Source organism: Thamnophis elegans, chromosome 1 (assembly GCF_009769535.1).
Source record: "Thamnophis elegans isolate rThaEle1 chromosome 1, rThaEle1.pri, whole genome shotgun sequence".
NCBI classification, from domain to species: Eukaryota; Metazoa; Chordata; class Lepidosauria; order Squamata; family Colubridae; genus Thamnophis; species Thamnophis elegans.
The window spans coordinates 65,049,499-65,062,947 of NC_045541.1; the positions used below are offsets into that span (position 1 = coordinate 65,049,499).

Sequence of the window (13,449 nt, forward strand, 5' to 3'; positions counted from 1 at the left end):
GAATGTGACTTCAAATGAAGTAAATGGTGCCAAATACACAGCACATGTACAATACCACAACTAAGAGAATAATAGAGATTTGGAAGGGACCTTGGAGATCTTCTAGTCCAACCTTCCGTTCAAGCACGAAATCCTATAACATTTCAGACTAATGATTGTCCAATCTCTTCATAAAAACTTCCAGTGTTGGAGAAGCATTCCCAACTTCTGGAGGCAAGTTGTTCCACTGATTAATTGTTCTATCGGGAATTTTTTTCTCAGTTGTAGGTTGGTTCTCTCCTTGATTAGTTTCCATCCATTGCTTCTTGTCCTTCCCTCAAGTGCTTCGGAGAATAGTTTTACTCCCTCTTCATTGTGGCAACCCCATAGATATTGGAACATTGCTATCATGTCATCCCCAGCCCTTCTTTTCATTAAACTAGACATACCCAATTCCTGCAACTGTTCTTCATATGTTTTAGCCTCCATCCGCCTAATCATGTTGCTCTTCTCTGCACACTTTCCAGAGTCTCAACATCTTTTTATATTGTAGCAACCCAAACTGGATGCAATCAGTGATGAAATTCAAAAGTTTTCCCTACCGGTTCTGTGGGTGTGGCATGGAGAGCATGGCTTGGCGGGGGAATCATGTGACTGGGTGGCCGTGGCCATTTTTTTTTTTTTACTTTTTAAGCATTTTTTAATTACTTTTTTGGGAGAAAGCATTAAAAATGCTTTAAATGGTTTTTAAAAGGTCCAACAATTGTGCAGCACCACTGATTGTCACACAGCTGATCCTTGGGACTTTTTTAAACGAAATTTTTAACTACCAGTTTGGGAGTGCTCACATTTGCGAACCGATAGCAAAGGTAAGTGAATCCCAATACTGGTTGCAATAACGCAGTTACTACCACTCGCTGCAGCCAACTTGCCACGGGACAACTCACCGGGGGGCAAGAATTACACTAATATAGAATAAACAGTAGAATAGAATCATTAAAGAAAGAATGCCAAAGAAGGGACAAAATAAAATGTGAATGACAAAATTTATTTTTTAACTATTTTAAATAATTATATTGAATTGTTTAATTGTTCTGTAGTGAATTGTCCTGTGGCAAGTTGGCCATGGAAAGTTTGCTGTGGTGAGTTGTCCATTCCATAGTTCAGTGTGATGAATGGAGGTTTGCATCCATTTTATCTGTGAAAGGCACATGTCAATCACTTTTCCTGACCAAATATGTGCATTGGAGTAGACCTCTTGATTCTTACAAGCTGTTTGACTAGCCCTTGATCCTAGTACCTGGTGCTCTCTCCTGTCCAGTGTTTTTGGTCCTCCAAACAGCAGCGCATATTGGTAGCAACCCGGAGAGGGTGTGTATGTGTCAGTCTGCCACTCCCCTTCTCTGTCTCTCAGCAAAAGGCAGGAATGGTTCAGCTGCTCCAGTCTCTCTGGGCTGGTCAATCTGATTACACAGCACTGGGTTGCAATCAGCGCGGCCCCAATTCTCACAGGTAGCTGGCAGCAGACTATATAAGGGAGTGCCAAGATTCCCCTCTGAGCAGGGGGCACACTTGCCACCCCCCACCCCAGCCAAAGAAGGAGATGCCTGGGTAGGAATGTAGTTGGGGGCATGAACAGACTTGAGATCTCCCCTCCGGAGATATAAATTTGAGTGGGATGAGAGGCTTGTGGCCTTTTCCATCCCAGCAGAGCTCCAGTGGTAGAATTGACGGTAAGAGATTCCAACCTTTTTTTGTGGAAAAAGAATAGGATATTAGGACTTCTGCCCCAACTTAATGACTCTCCCCCAAACATTACCCTACTTGAGAACCTTCCTCTGAAATCGGGGGGCCGGGGTGGAGCTCTGCCTTATCCATCTGCCTGGAAGTGTTTTCTTCCTTGCTTCAAAGGGAAACTTTTCCCTTGTGAGGGCCAGGAGATGAATGGGACCTTCAGCAGCCTTGCCTCACGCAAACCTATGCTGAATGTGTAGTATGAATGTCAAAAGGAACCTCTCTAACCTGGAAGGTCACTTCAGTTTGGCCAGAATATTTTGAAGATTCTGGATGTGGGAGGGGAGCACCCATTGAAATTTCTTGGCAGTCCATGGGGGTGGGGGTGGGAGATACATACTTGGAAATGTAATGTCTTCCCCTGACAGTCAGAAGGAGTCTGTGCTTCCATCACCAGTCAGTGGTGATGGAAGCAAAGAGAGGGCTGGAGTTTGTACCATTTGGCAATGGGGATTTTCTCTCCCATGTTAACCTGTCATTCCTCCTCCTCTTCCCTTTGCACTACAGATGTCAAAAGCTGCACCCAAGAAAGCAGCAGCCCATCCCCCACCAGGGTGCTCCCTGGACATTAATGATCCTCAGGTGCAGAATGCTGCTATTCGCATCCAGGCCTCTTATCGTGGGCACAGGTGAGGAGGGCAGCCAGTGGAAAGATGACAATTTCACTGGTAGTGAGGAAAGGGTTTTTTGAAAGACTGTCTGGGAGGACTTCGAGATCTCTCTCTCTCTCTCTCTCTCTCTCTCTCTCTCTCTCTCTCCCTCCCCCCTCCCTCCCCCTCCCTCCCTCCCCCCTCCCTCTCTCTCCCTCTCTCTCTCTCTCTCTCTCTCTCTCTCACACACACACACACACACACAAATTACAGCAACCTTTCTGGGCTAGTGTGGGCTACATACGTAGTTTAGAAATAGATTAGAATTCCAAGGCAGGATTGGTGCTCCTTCTTAATGTCATCATTCTCCAAAGTTTGGGACTCTTTGCCTTTACCTTAGCCTGCCTCTATGTTAACTTGTAATTTGGTGTTCCTCCTTTAGCATTTTATAACCAAAAGGGGAATCTTCTCCGATGAGGCATTCCAGATGAGAAACATTCCAGCCTATTGCTTACACCATTGCTTATTTTGTAGTCTTTCAGACACTGGAGAAAGATGTTTAGATCCGTGAGCTCTTTGTGAGGAAACTGGGTTCATCTTGCTTTTATATGCTATTATTAAGGGTTTTCTAAAATATATAATTTACTACTTTGTACGGATTATACTTTTGGTCTCAAATAGGCATTTGGAAAAGAAGATCAGCAAATACAAGACACATGAAAGGGAAATTTAGATTGATATAATGGTATAACTCTTGATGTTTTGGGAAAGTATCTTTGGTATATATGCAGTATGGGAAGCTGAGTATATTATCCTCAATGGCTCAGCTAGGAAAAAGAGAGTATGTGACAAAGAAAGCTGAGAAGTAATTGGGAAAATTACAGTAAGAGGTGACTTGATGTTGAAGTAGTATAAAGAAATGGTGGTGATGAAATGGATGGGGAAGGGTTGCTAGAGAAGTAGTAAAAAAGAAGACTTTTAAGAGAACAAGAGTCATCACAACAAATATCCTCAATTCCTGCCATGAGCAAAGGGTTAAAGCGGATTATTTCCAAGACCCTTTGCAACTCTTCCATTCTATGATGTTATGACTGGTGTTAGAGATATGACATGAAAGACATACTCTGATGGGAATCCAATTCAGTGTATTTTCCAAAATCCAGGACTTAAGAAACATAAAGATCCCAAATTTTTCAGGTTACACTGAGAGAAGATTACACAGACTTTGTTTTCTCGAAGAGTTTTTCTTGTGCTTCAGCATTTAGACTGAATACTTTATTTATAATACAGCACCTTGATGGAGCCTTAGGATTAGTTCTTATCATCACACACACAAACCCTTTGCACAATCCAGTATTTTAGTTGTTTACAATTAAGCCCCCAACATAACTGTTGAATTCTCTTATAGGCTTAGAATTGTTTATAGAAAATAAACAAAGTGGGCTATTTCATTTCAAGAGTAAGCTCGAGCTCCAGCATAATTTAAACTAATCTTCATTAATAATATTTGCACCCATAATTTTATTAGAGTTAATTCTCTGGAACAGAGAAGAACGGGTATCTAACAAGAGGAATTATAATTAGACAGATTTTGACCTTTTATACCTAAAGCATTCACTGCCAAAATAATGTTGCTCAATTAACTGCAGCTTAATAATGCTAATTTTTAAGTGCAGAAACAAATTGAAGTTTAAGTGTTCAATTCACTTAAATTTTTTAAATATCCCGATATTTCAAAAAAATGTCCACATAATTTGTTTTGCCCAGGAAATGTTTTTTTTCCCCTAATTGAAAGTTATAAAAAAAGGCAAGATTTACAAAATACAAGATACAAAAAGAGATAAAGCTCTTTACATATTTACAGCACAGACGGCGCTGTCAATTTCCCATAGTTCATCTCACCTTACCTAGTATAAGAGTAGGTTACTCATTCCATGCAGGTAGTTATAACAGATTTCCTATCAGATTTTCAAGTTTTTCCAACATTGTGGTCTAATGGTATTACTCGTCGGTGAATTCTCACCTCTAATACATTTCTACTCTCGTTTGTCACTCAGTCTTTGTGTATTGTATATTTAAGTTGTTGCTTAGATCATTTTAAGTTAGTCAACTATCTCCTTTTATATCTTAATCCTCACTGTCTTGTCAAGCCATTTGTATAATTTCTCCCAGACTTTGTAGAAGTCTGAGTCTTTTTGAACAGATTGACAATGCGGATTAACGGGAAAAAAATGCCCAGAAAATGTTACCATTCGCCTCTTTTGCAGATCTCGCTTCATGTCAGTTTGCTATTGCACAATTCATGATAACGAATTCTCGTTGTCATGGTTACTCATTAGATCTGTTGAGACTACAACTCCCAGAATTCCCAGGGCAACACAGCAGATGCTCATGCTACATGGGAATTCTGAGAGATGCAATCTTAACTCTTTCCGAGACCACTGGACTGGGGGAAATGGAGCTATAAGATTGGGAGCAAAGTTCTGCATGCCTGCTGTTCCAGTTCCTCTTTTCCACTCTCAGGTCTCGCAAGGACTTGAAAGACAAAGGCCCTCCACGGGTACTACAGAATCTCAAAGATGTGATGCTGATAGAAGGCAGTGCAGCCAAGTTAGAATGTCGCATCAGTGCCTTCCCTGACCCCTTTATCCGCTGGTCCAAAGATGGTGTGGAACTCAAGGACGGGCCCAAGTACCGCTATGTCTTTGAGGATCCTGACATTGTGGCACTGGTGGTGCGTGATGCAGCCCTTCCTGACCTGGGCAAGTACACAATCGCTGTGAAGAATCCCTTTGGAGAGTGCTTTGACTCAGCTCGGCTCCTCATAGAAGGTAATGCGACCCTCTTCCCACATTCCCTGCTAAACATAGAGCTATGCATCCCCTGGGCAATGAAGACATTCTAGTGAGTTTCTTCTCTAAGAGAGTGTTCTCACTTTGGCACCCTTCACTGGGAAAGGTTGCTCTGTCTGCTCCACTGCTTCAAGTTGTAGCCCTGCCCAATTTCTATTCATAGGCCCGGTCTGTCTAATGCAAAAAGCCAACTGCTTCTAACTCTAGCCCTGCCTCTGCCAAGGCAGAGCCTGTCTGCTTTCCTTCTTCCCTCCCTTTCTTCCCTCTAATAAAGTGGTGCTCTTTGTCTAGCTATTTGTGGTCCTGTGGAGATGCAGGTCAAGCAGTGGGAGATTTTGGTGTTGAATTCTCAGAATAGTTCAGTCATCAAGGGAGGAGGCTGATTTTTGAGACTGATATCCCAGTCAGGTCTAGATTTACATGACTTATCATTCTTGAGTCAGAAGGGAACATTACCAACAAAATAGCACATCCATCACAGTTATGTGTGGATTTATTTACACAAGCTGATACTTACAAAGCATGTAGATACTGCAATATTCTACTTCTCCAACTCTGCATTAAATGAAGAAACTGCTGAGTGGTCATACCTGTATTTTTCGGAGTATAAGATGCACCTCCCCCCCCCAAAAAAGAGGGTGAAAATCTGGATGCGTCTTACACACTGAATACAGCATTTTTGGCCTCCCGAAACCTTCACAAAAATAGAAGTGTATAGCCTTTAGGAGGCTTGTAGAGTGCTCCTGGGGGCTGGGGAGGGCAAAAATGAGTGAAAAATGGGATGTTTTTTGCTCCCCTCACCCGTTCACAGGAATACTCTACAAGCCTCCTAAAGGCTATGCATGCCCTTTCTTGAAAAACGGGCCATTTTTTGCTCTCTCCCCCAGTACCCAGAAGCACTTTGTAGGCCTCTCAAACTCTCTGCATGCCCCGTTTTTCACAAAAATGCGGTGTGCAGAGGGTTTGGAAGATCTGCAGAGTGCAAAAAAAAATTTTTTTTTAAATTTACCTCTTCAAAATCTTAGTGCGTCTTATACTCCGAAAAATATGGTACTTTGAGCACTACATGGCTAAAAGTTGCCAAGATGCTACATAAGAAGAGAAGGCAACTAACCCCAGTGTTTCTTCCTCTATTGCATTGAGAAACTTCAAAAGCTCCTTGATGGATACCTCAACCATTCAATGGGAATTTTTTATTACTTAGGAAAAGAATATGAGCAAACAAAATGGAGTAATCATCTCAAGAAGGTATCCTAAATTCTAGATACTAGAGTTTCTAACTACATATATGCCCGAAGAATAGTTTTTCCATAATCATGCATCTGTCTGTTGCAATGACTGGAAGAACAGATAGAGCAATAGAGAGAAGAAATAGAACTAGGCAAAAAGACTGCACCATCCATCTTTATAAGCAGCCAAACACCTTAGAATAGCTGCAGACTAATTCAAGTCTGCAGAGTGCCCTGAGATAATTTAGGTCTGCCCTAAAATATTCTAGAAAAAAATGGAAATAGGATTTACTACTGTAATTTACTTGGCCTCCGTTGTGTCAGAACAACAGAATAACAAGGTTGGAAGGGACTCTGAAAGTCTTCTAATCCAACCCCGCTACTCAAGCAGGAGACCTTACACCACTCCATACAAGTGGTTTGTCTAATCTCTTCTTTAAAACCTCCAGTGATGGAGCACCTACAACTTTTGGAGCCAAGTCATTCCACTGATCAATTGTTCTCACGGTTAGGAAGTGTCTTGAAAATCATTTAGAGCAGCAATCCACAGAGCAGGACTCCTTTTTTTTTTAATAATAAGTTTTTTATTTTATTTTATAGCATACAAAAATTCCAATTTCCATTGAACAGTGTGTTTGTTGTCTGGGTACAAATCATTTTAGGCAATAATCAAAGTGTTTACAACAATATTCATTGCATTAATATCATTTATATTAATATTGATAACAATAATAATCATACTTTGTTTAACCAAGTTAACATATCTTCCTTACATCACTGATCCTTCACTGATCCAGAGCAGGATTCCTGTCCTGCCTTATCTTTAGAAAAGGTTAAAGTAAAGATAAAAGTTCCACTCCCACATATGTGCTAGTCATTCCCAACTCTAGGGGGCAGTGTTCATCTCCGTTTCAAAGCGCTGTCTAAAGATATCTCTGTGGTCATGTGGCCGGCATGACAAAACATCAAAGGCTCATGGAACGCTATTACCTTCCCACCAAAGGTGGTTCCTATTTTTCTACTTGCATTTTTACATAGAAAAGGTTAGCCATGCTCTAAAGTGGGACTCTCTTGCTCCAGGACAAATTTAGCAGAGTCACTTTTCACAATCCCAATAATCTCAGATTTCCTTTCAGATGGGTCTTAATGCAAATTAACAATAGCTTATTTCAGTAATGTCACAGAGACATTTAAAAAATATTGCATTATGTTAATTATCGGCTAACATCTCTTTTCTTCCTTTTCTCCTTTTAACAATTTATCAGAAAAGACTAGAAATAGAAGCAGCATTCAACAATTTTTGTATTTTACAGCAGTTCCACTTTCTTAGATTTTAGATAGAATGAATTCATAGAGGGGTTTTTTATTGAATACTTGGATTATTTTACACTTTTAGAATGCAAGTTAAATTGTTTTTAAAGGAAGACTACACAGGCAGCAAATGAATAATCACCCTTTCTGTGCCTACAGCCTGTGTTCGGAAGAGACAGAAGAGATACTTAAATTAGCTGGAAGTATGCAGAAATCTTTTCTGATGCACTGAGAAGTGGCTATGGCAGCTCTTTTTGCAATATATAATCCCTAAAAACACCTGCAGATTCTAAGTTGGGTTTACTCAGCAGTAACAACCATTACAGGAAAAGCAATGCCAACAAGTGGAAGAAGACTCACGTCACATTAGGGTGCTTTGTCCCAGAATAGGTTTTCCCCAGGCAGAAGATGCCTGGTGGAAGGGCCCAGCTCTGATCCTACCTGTTTTTTTTTCCTCTTGCAGTACCTGCCAAGATAGAGAAAGGCCCAGACAATTTAAAAGCCAAGAAAGGCAGCACAGTCAATTTGACAGCTCACATCATTGGGGAGCCAGCCCCTGATGTCGGCTGGGCCAAGGATGGAGAGGATATTGAAGAAGATGATCGGTGAGTGAAGCTCAGCCCTGGCATTGGATGGGTAGCCTCAGATCGGAGGTAACTGAGTTAGAACAAAGATATAATAAGAATTTCTGATCTTCCTTCCTTGATCATACAAGCAAACCCTTGCTGGTAACTTTTAGGCCCAGAGAAAAAAGCATAGATGATGCTTAAATGCTTACGGTACAGTGTATAGTGTGTAATTTCCAACAGTACAATTATTATTCCTCCTCTTTCTCCAGTTCTTTCTCTAGTGATTGCCAGGTTAACAAAAGCCTGTTACCCTTTGATTAGGATCCTTTGCATTGACAGGGCATGAAGGAGGAGGCAACCTAGTCCAGATAATTGCTGATTCCCTAATACTGTGATGGCGAAGCAATGGCACGTGCGCCACAGGTGGCACCCAGAGCCCTCTTTGCAGGCACACGAGCCATTGCCCAGCTCAGCTCCACTGTGCATGCACGTGCTCCTCCCACCAGCCGGAGCTGGTTTTGGGGTCTCTGCCGCGCATGTACGGGTTGTGCATGCATGCACTGGGGTGGGGCTCATAGGCAGATCACGCAGGCATTACATGGGTGCATGCGTGCTTTCGACACTCGATGACAAAAAGATTAGCCATCACTACCCTAGTAGAAAGCTGATAGTCAGGAAGAAACTTCTTTATATTATAGTCCTTAAAATGGGTTCCTGGGTTCTGATTCCCTTTCCTTCCTCTGCAGAGTATACTATAACATTGGCAGTGACTCAACAACTCTCACTATCAAGAAAGTGACGCCTGCTGATGCTGGGAAGTATGAGATCTTTGTGGAAAACTGCCTGGGCATGGATCAGTCCTTTGCACGCCTTGATGTGAATTGAGCTCCCGTCTCCCCATGGTCTGACCCACCCCAAAAGAAACTCTCCTGCACCCAGCTTTCACAGCTGGGGAATGCAATTAAAAACAAACAAACTGGAGCAATAGGGATATTCTGTTCCCCTGCAATACCCCAGGGCCCAGCTACTTCTCTCACTGCTGCTTTGGGTCTCTCACTCACACAGGACAGCTTCCATGAGGGTACAACTTTTCCCCGACTTGCTGGCAAGAATAACTCCTCCACTGCTCTGCTCCAGGGCTCCATCCATTTCTTGGGCAGGCAGGACTATCAGCTTATCAATAGCTTTGCCATCAATATGACATAAGCAATGTTCACTGAAAAGCCATCTAGGTGGGGGCATAAAAGGGCTGGGGCAGAGACTACACACTAGGGGTCTTTCCCCAGTGCTGTCAAGGCAGTCAGCCATCCCAGAAGCCTCCAGATTCTTCCGGGCCCATTTTCTTGCTTGACAAACTAAATAAAACCAAATGACTCTATACTGTTTTGTGAGTTTTTATGATGATTTATCGCAAAGTCAGCCAGGTATTACTGAATTTGGCATTTTTGGCCGCCTAGCGAGTCATTATTATTATTATCATCGTTAAATGTTTCCTCAAAACTTCTGCCTCAGCCCCAGTCTACACAGCATGCAACTTAAAGTCATCATTAGCTGTTCCAGTGTTGATGCAGTGTTTTAGCAACAGCAATAGCACTTAGGCTTATATACCGCTTCATAGTGCTTTTACAGCCCTCTCCAAGCGGTTTACAGAGTCAGCATATTGCCCCCAAACAATCTGGGTCCTCATTTTACCCACCTCGGATGGATGGAAGGCTGAGTCAACCTAACTTTTCCCTCTTTTTCTGACATAACTTTTGCCATGGAAAAGAACTGGTATGCTTCCTCGGCCTTGTGGTTGGATCCGTTCTGCTGCTAATAGCTGGGGTTGGTATTCCATGCTGCACTGAGCTATGAAATGGTTTGACTTGGCTTTATGTAATGTCTCAACCCACTGTGGTTTGAAAACCAGGGTTTTGCAACTTACTGTATTGTACCAAGACAATTAGGATTAATACACTTTGCATAAAGGCACCATGATTGCCCATGGTTACTAGCTGAGATTTCAACTTGCATTGTGGAGAAGCAACCTAAGCACATTCATCAGAACGTTTTGCAGTTCTTCCGAGTCCATATTCTGTGACTTTCCCAACCTGTGCACTTTGTATATAGTGTATTTGCTGAGGATAGTGAGTTGCAGCCCTAGCATATCTAAGGCACAGACTGTGGATTACAACAGGTTCCTGAAGACCAAGTGCATTTGGGACTTCTCAATGAAGAAGGCAACCTTCTGGATGCCAAGTGTCTACCCACCTCCTTTTTCTTGGCAATGTTGCCTCCTGCTGGTTGTCAGAAACATTGCAGGATCCCTTTTCAGTCCGCTGTTCTGGAGATATAAATAACTCTTCCTGACCATATTGGGAATTGTTTCAGTCTCCAAATTTTCCTCGTCACCTTGTCCACATGATAGGACCCAAATGAGGGGAAGCGGAGCAGATGATCTCTATTCCTTCCAAATCATGTTATGTGTGCTCTTTGACAAAGCTTGTTTTCGAACAGTTCATTTATTTATTAATTAAACACATTGATATAAAAATGTATACAATATAAACTCATTAAAAATAACCCACCCACCCATCCCCATCGCAGCAACAATATAATCAAACCAGCTATTTGATCATCTCTAGCAGTGGTTTCCAGGCCTGCTAACAAAATCATGTTTTTAGGGCTTTTTAAGAAAAGCAGGAGGGTAGGGGCCAACCATATCTTGGTGGGGGGGGAATGATGTTCCATAATGAAGAGTTCACCACCAAGAAGGCTCTTTTTTATGGTCCCATCAAATGACGATCCCTATTCTATGGGATCCATGATATGCCCTGCCTTCATAGATGCAATAGGGAAGAGGCAATCGGTCCTTCAAATAACTTGGCCCCAAGCCATGTAGAGTTTTAAAGGTGATAAACAAGATCTTGAATTGCATCCGGAAGCAGATTTCCTGACAGATAGTTTCTTAATGTTGTTAATTCAAAGACACAGCAAAGCTACTCCTGCTTTCCCTACTTAAAAAGTTTCCTGTGGAGGAGCACAGAACCAAGAAGAACATACAGTTAACAGTTGAGAACCCTCCTCCACCCACCTCAAAAAATTCTGATTTTGCAGAATGATAATTGCATAATAAAACTTCTCATCTGAAAACACTTAGCAACTCTCTCACATTCCTAAAGCTTTATAGGACTCTTAGCAGAATGGGATTTAATGTTCATGACCCACTTCAGGTTGTGTTACCATCCAATGGACAGGTAAGCCCTGCCAAGTCTTGAAGAGAAATTGGGGAAAAGGCTAAAGGTGGGTTTTAAAGATGGCTCTAGCCTCAGAACCTTGAATTTATTTCTGACATTTCCGGTTAGGCAAAATAGCACATTTGTTCCTTGTCCTCTTGCAAGTTCTTTCTTCATGATTCTTGACATCACATGATCTGTCTGGCAGGATACTGCAGATACCTTACAATATCCATTAAATACTATTTTTCTGGATGTGAAATCTTACAAACAGTTCATGAAATACTGTAAGCCCACTGAAACTGGAATATTTCACCACCATCCCAAGCCGTAAAAGACTGGGAAAAATTAGGGATGAAGTGAGGTAGCCCAAGAATAATAGACAACTGAAAATGTCCTTCGGATGCTGATGGAGAGATTATGGGCGTGTGTGTGTGTGTATGTGTGTATGTATGTATGTGTGTGTGAAAGAGTTTGGCAACAAACACCCTAGAAAAAGGACACAGCAGACTCTGGAACTGCTGCAAGCCTTCTTTTCCCCAATCTCACAAATGGCAATCAGCTCTCTACAGTACTAAGCATGGGAAGGAAACACCCTTTTCACATGCTTGGAAACTGTTCTGTCTTTCTAATGACTTTGGAAAGCTGAAAAATCAATCCAGGGAAAGTAATTCTTTATTGTGCTCCCCAGTTCAGCAATAGAAATCAGCATCATTAGGAAACTAGCTTGGGCCGTCATTCTCTTTCAGCCCAACTCACCTCATAGGGTTGTTATTGTGGGGAAAATAGGAGGAGGAAGGAGCATTAGATAACTTCGTGGCTTTTAGTTACTTATAGAAATAATAAAGGCATGATATAAAGGAAATATAAGCAGCTGCCCAAAAAGCCAACACAGTTCTAGGCTGCATCAACAGAGGGATAGGATCAAGATCATGTGAAGTGCTAATACCACTTGGTAAGGCCACACTTGGAATATTGCATTCAGTTGTGATCAATGATATAAAAAGGATGTGGAGACTCTAGAAAGAGTGCAGAGAAGAGCAACAAAATTGAATTGGAGGCTAAAAGATAAAACATTGGGTATGTCTAGTTCAACGAAAAGGAGGAGTAGAGGTGACATGATAGCAGTGTTCCAATATCTCAGGGGTTGCCACAAAGAAGAGCGAGTCAAACTATTATCCAAAGCACCTGAGGGTAGAACAAGAAGCAATGGGTGGAAACTAATCAAGGAGAGAACCTAGAACTGAGGAGAAATTTCCTGGCGGAATAATTAATCAACAGAACAATTTGCCTCTGGAAGTTGTGAATGCTCCAACACTGGAAGTTTTTAAAATGTTGGATAACCATTTGTCTGAAGTAGTGTAGGGTTTCCTGCCTAAGCAGGGGGTTGGACTAGAAGACCTTCAAGGTCCTTTTCCAACTTTTATTATATATTATAAATAAATAAATCTGCCCGAAATCGACATTGTCATCTTTGATCCATGTCAACCGATAAGTCCTCTTGAACGGGAATCTACCCTATCTTGGCTGAGCCCAAAACATTTTAAGTAGGGTCATTCCTGATGCATGTTTGGGATGGGGGAATCACCGACAAGCCCCAAATCTACAGGCTAGATTAGAAGTCAGAAACAGGCAAAACCTAATTAGCCCCGTGTTATTGTTTCTTGAGTCTCCAGGAGTCGAAGCCAAAGGAAATTAAACCCGAAAACGGCTAGTAGTGGAAACGAAGCCGGTGCCCGCAACTGCACTTTGGGCCATCTGGAGTCGTGGCAGGAGTTTCGGGCCTCGGAACTTCGCGGGGACATGAATGCAAAGGCGGGATGCGGCAACGAGCGGGAAAAGATGCGGGTGTTTTGAGTTTTCTGGGCATTTCTGCGGGAGAATACCGATTCTCCCTCCCCGCAGCTCTT

At 42.1% G+C, this 13,449-nt stretch overlaps 1 protein-coding gene across 1 annotated transcript; it reads left to right on the top strand.

Annotated features, from left to right (window-relative positions):
• Window positions 1–2,280: 2,280 nt before the first annotated feature.
• SPEGNB (SPEG neighbor) lies at window positions 2,281–9,209 on the top strand. Its single transcript, XM_032210655.1, has 4 exons — window positions 2,281–2,402; window positions 4,887–5,194; window positions 8,219–8,360; window positions 9,071–9,209. The coding sequence occupies exons 1-4, from the start codon at window positions 2,281–2,283 to the stop codon at window positions 9,207–9,209; spliced, it is 711 nt and encodes a 236-aa protein (XP_032066546.1).
• Window positions 9,210–13,449: the final 4,240 nt, after the last annotated feature.

Excerpts from the sequence above, each read along its gene's own strand:
- SPEGNB (XM_032210655.1), top strand. The coding sequence starts at position 2,281 with ATGTCAAAAGCTGCACCCAAGAAAGCAGCAGCCCATCCCCCACCAGGG. Across the intron at positions 2,403-4,886 it reads GCCTCTTATCGTGGGCACAG|GTCTCGCAAGGACTTGAAAG; the intron begins GTGAGGAGGGCA and ends TTCCACTCTCAG. Across the intron at positions 5,195-8,218 it reads AGCTCGGCTCCTCATAGAAG|TACCTGCCAAGATAGAGAAA; the intron begins GTAATGCGACCC and ends TTCCTCTTGCAG.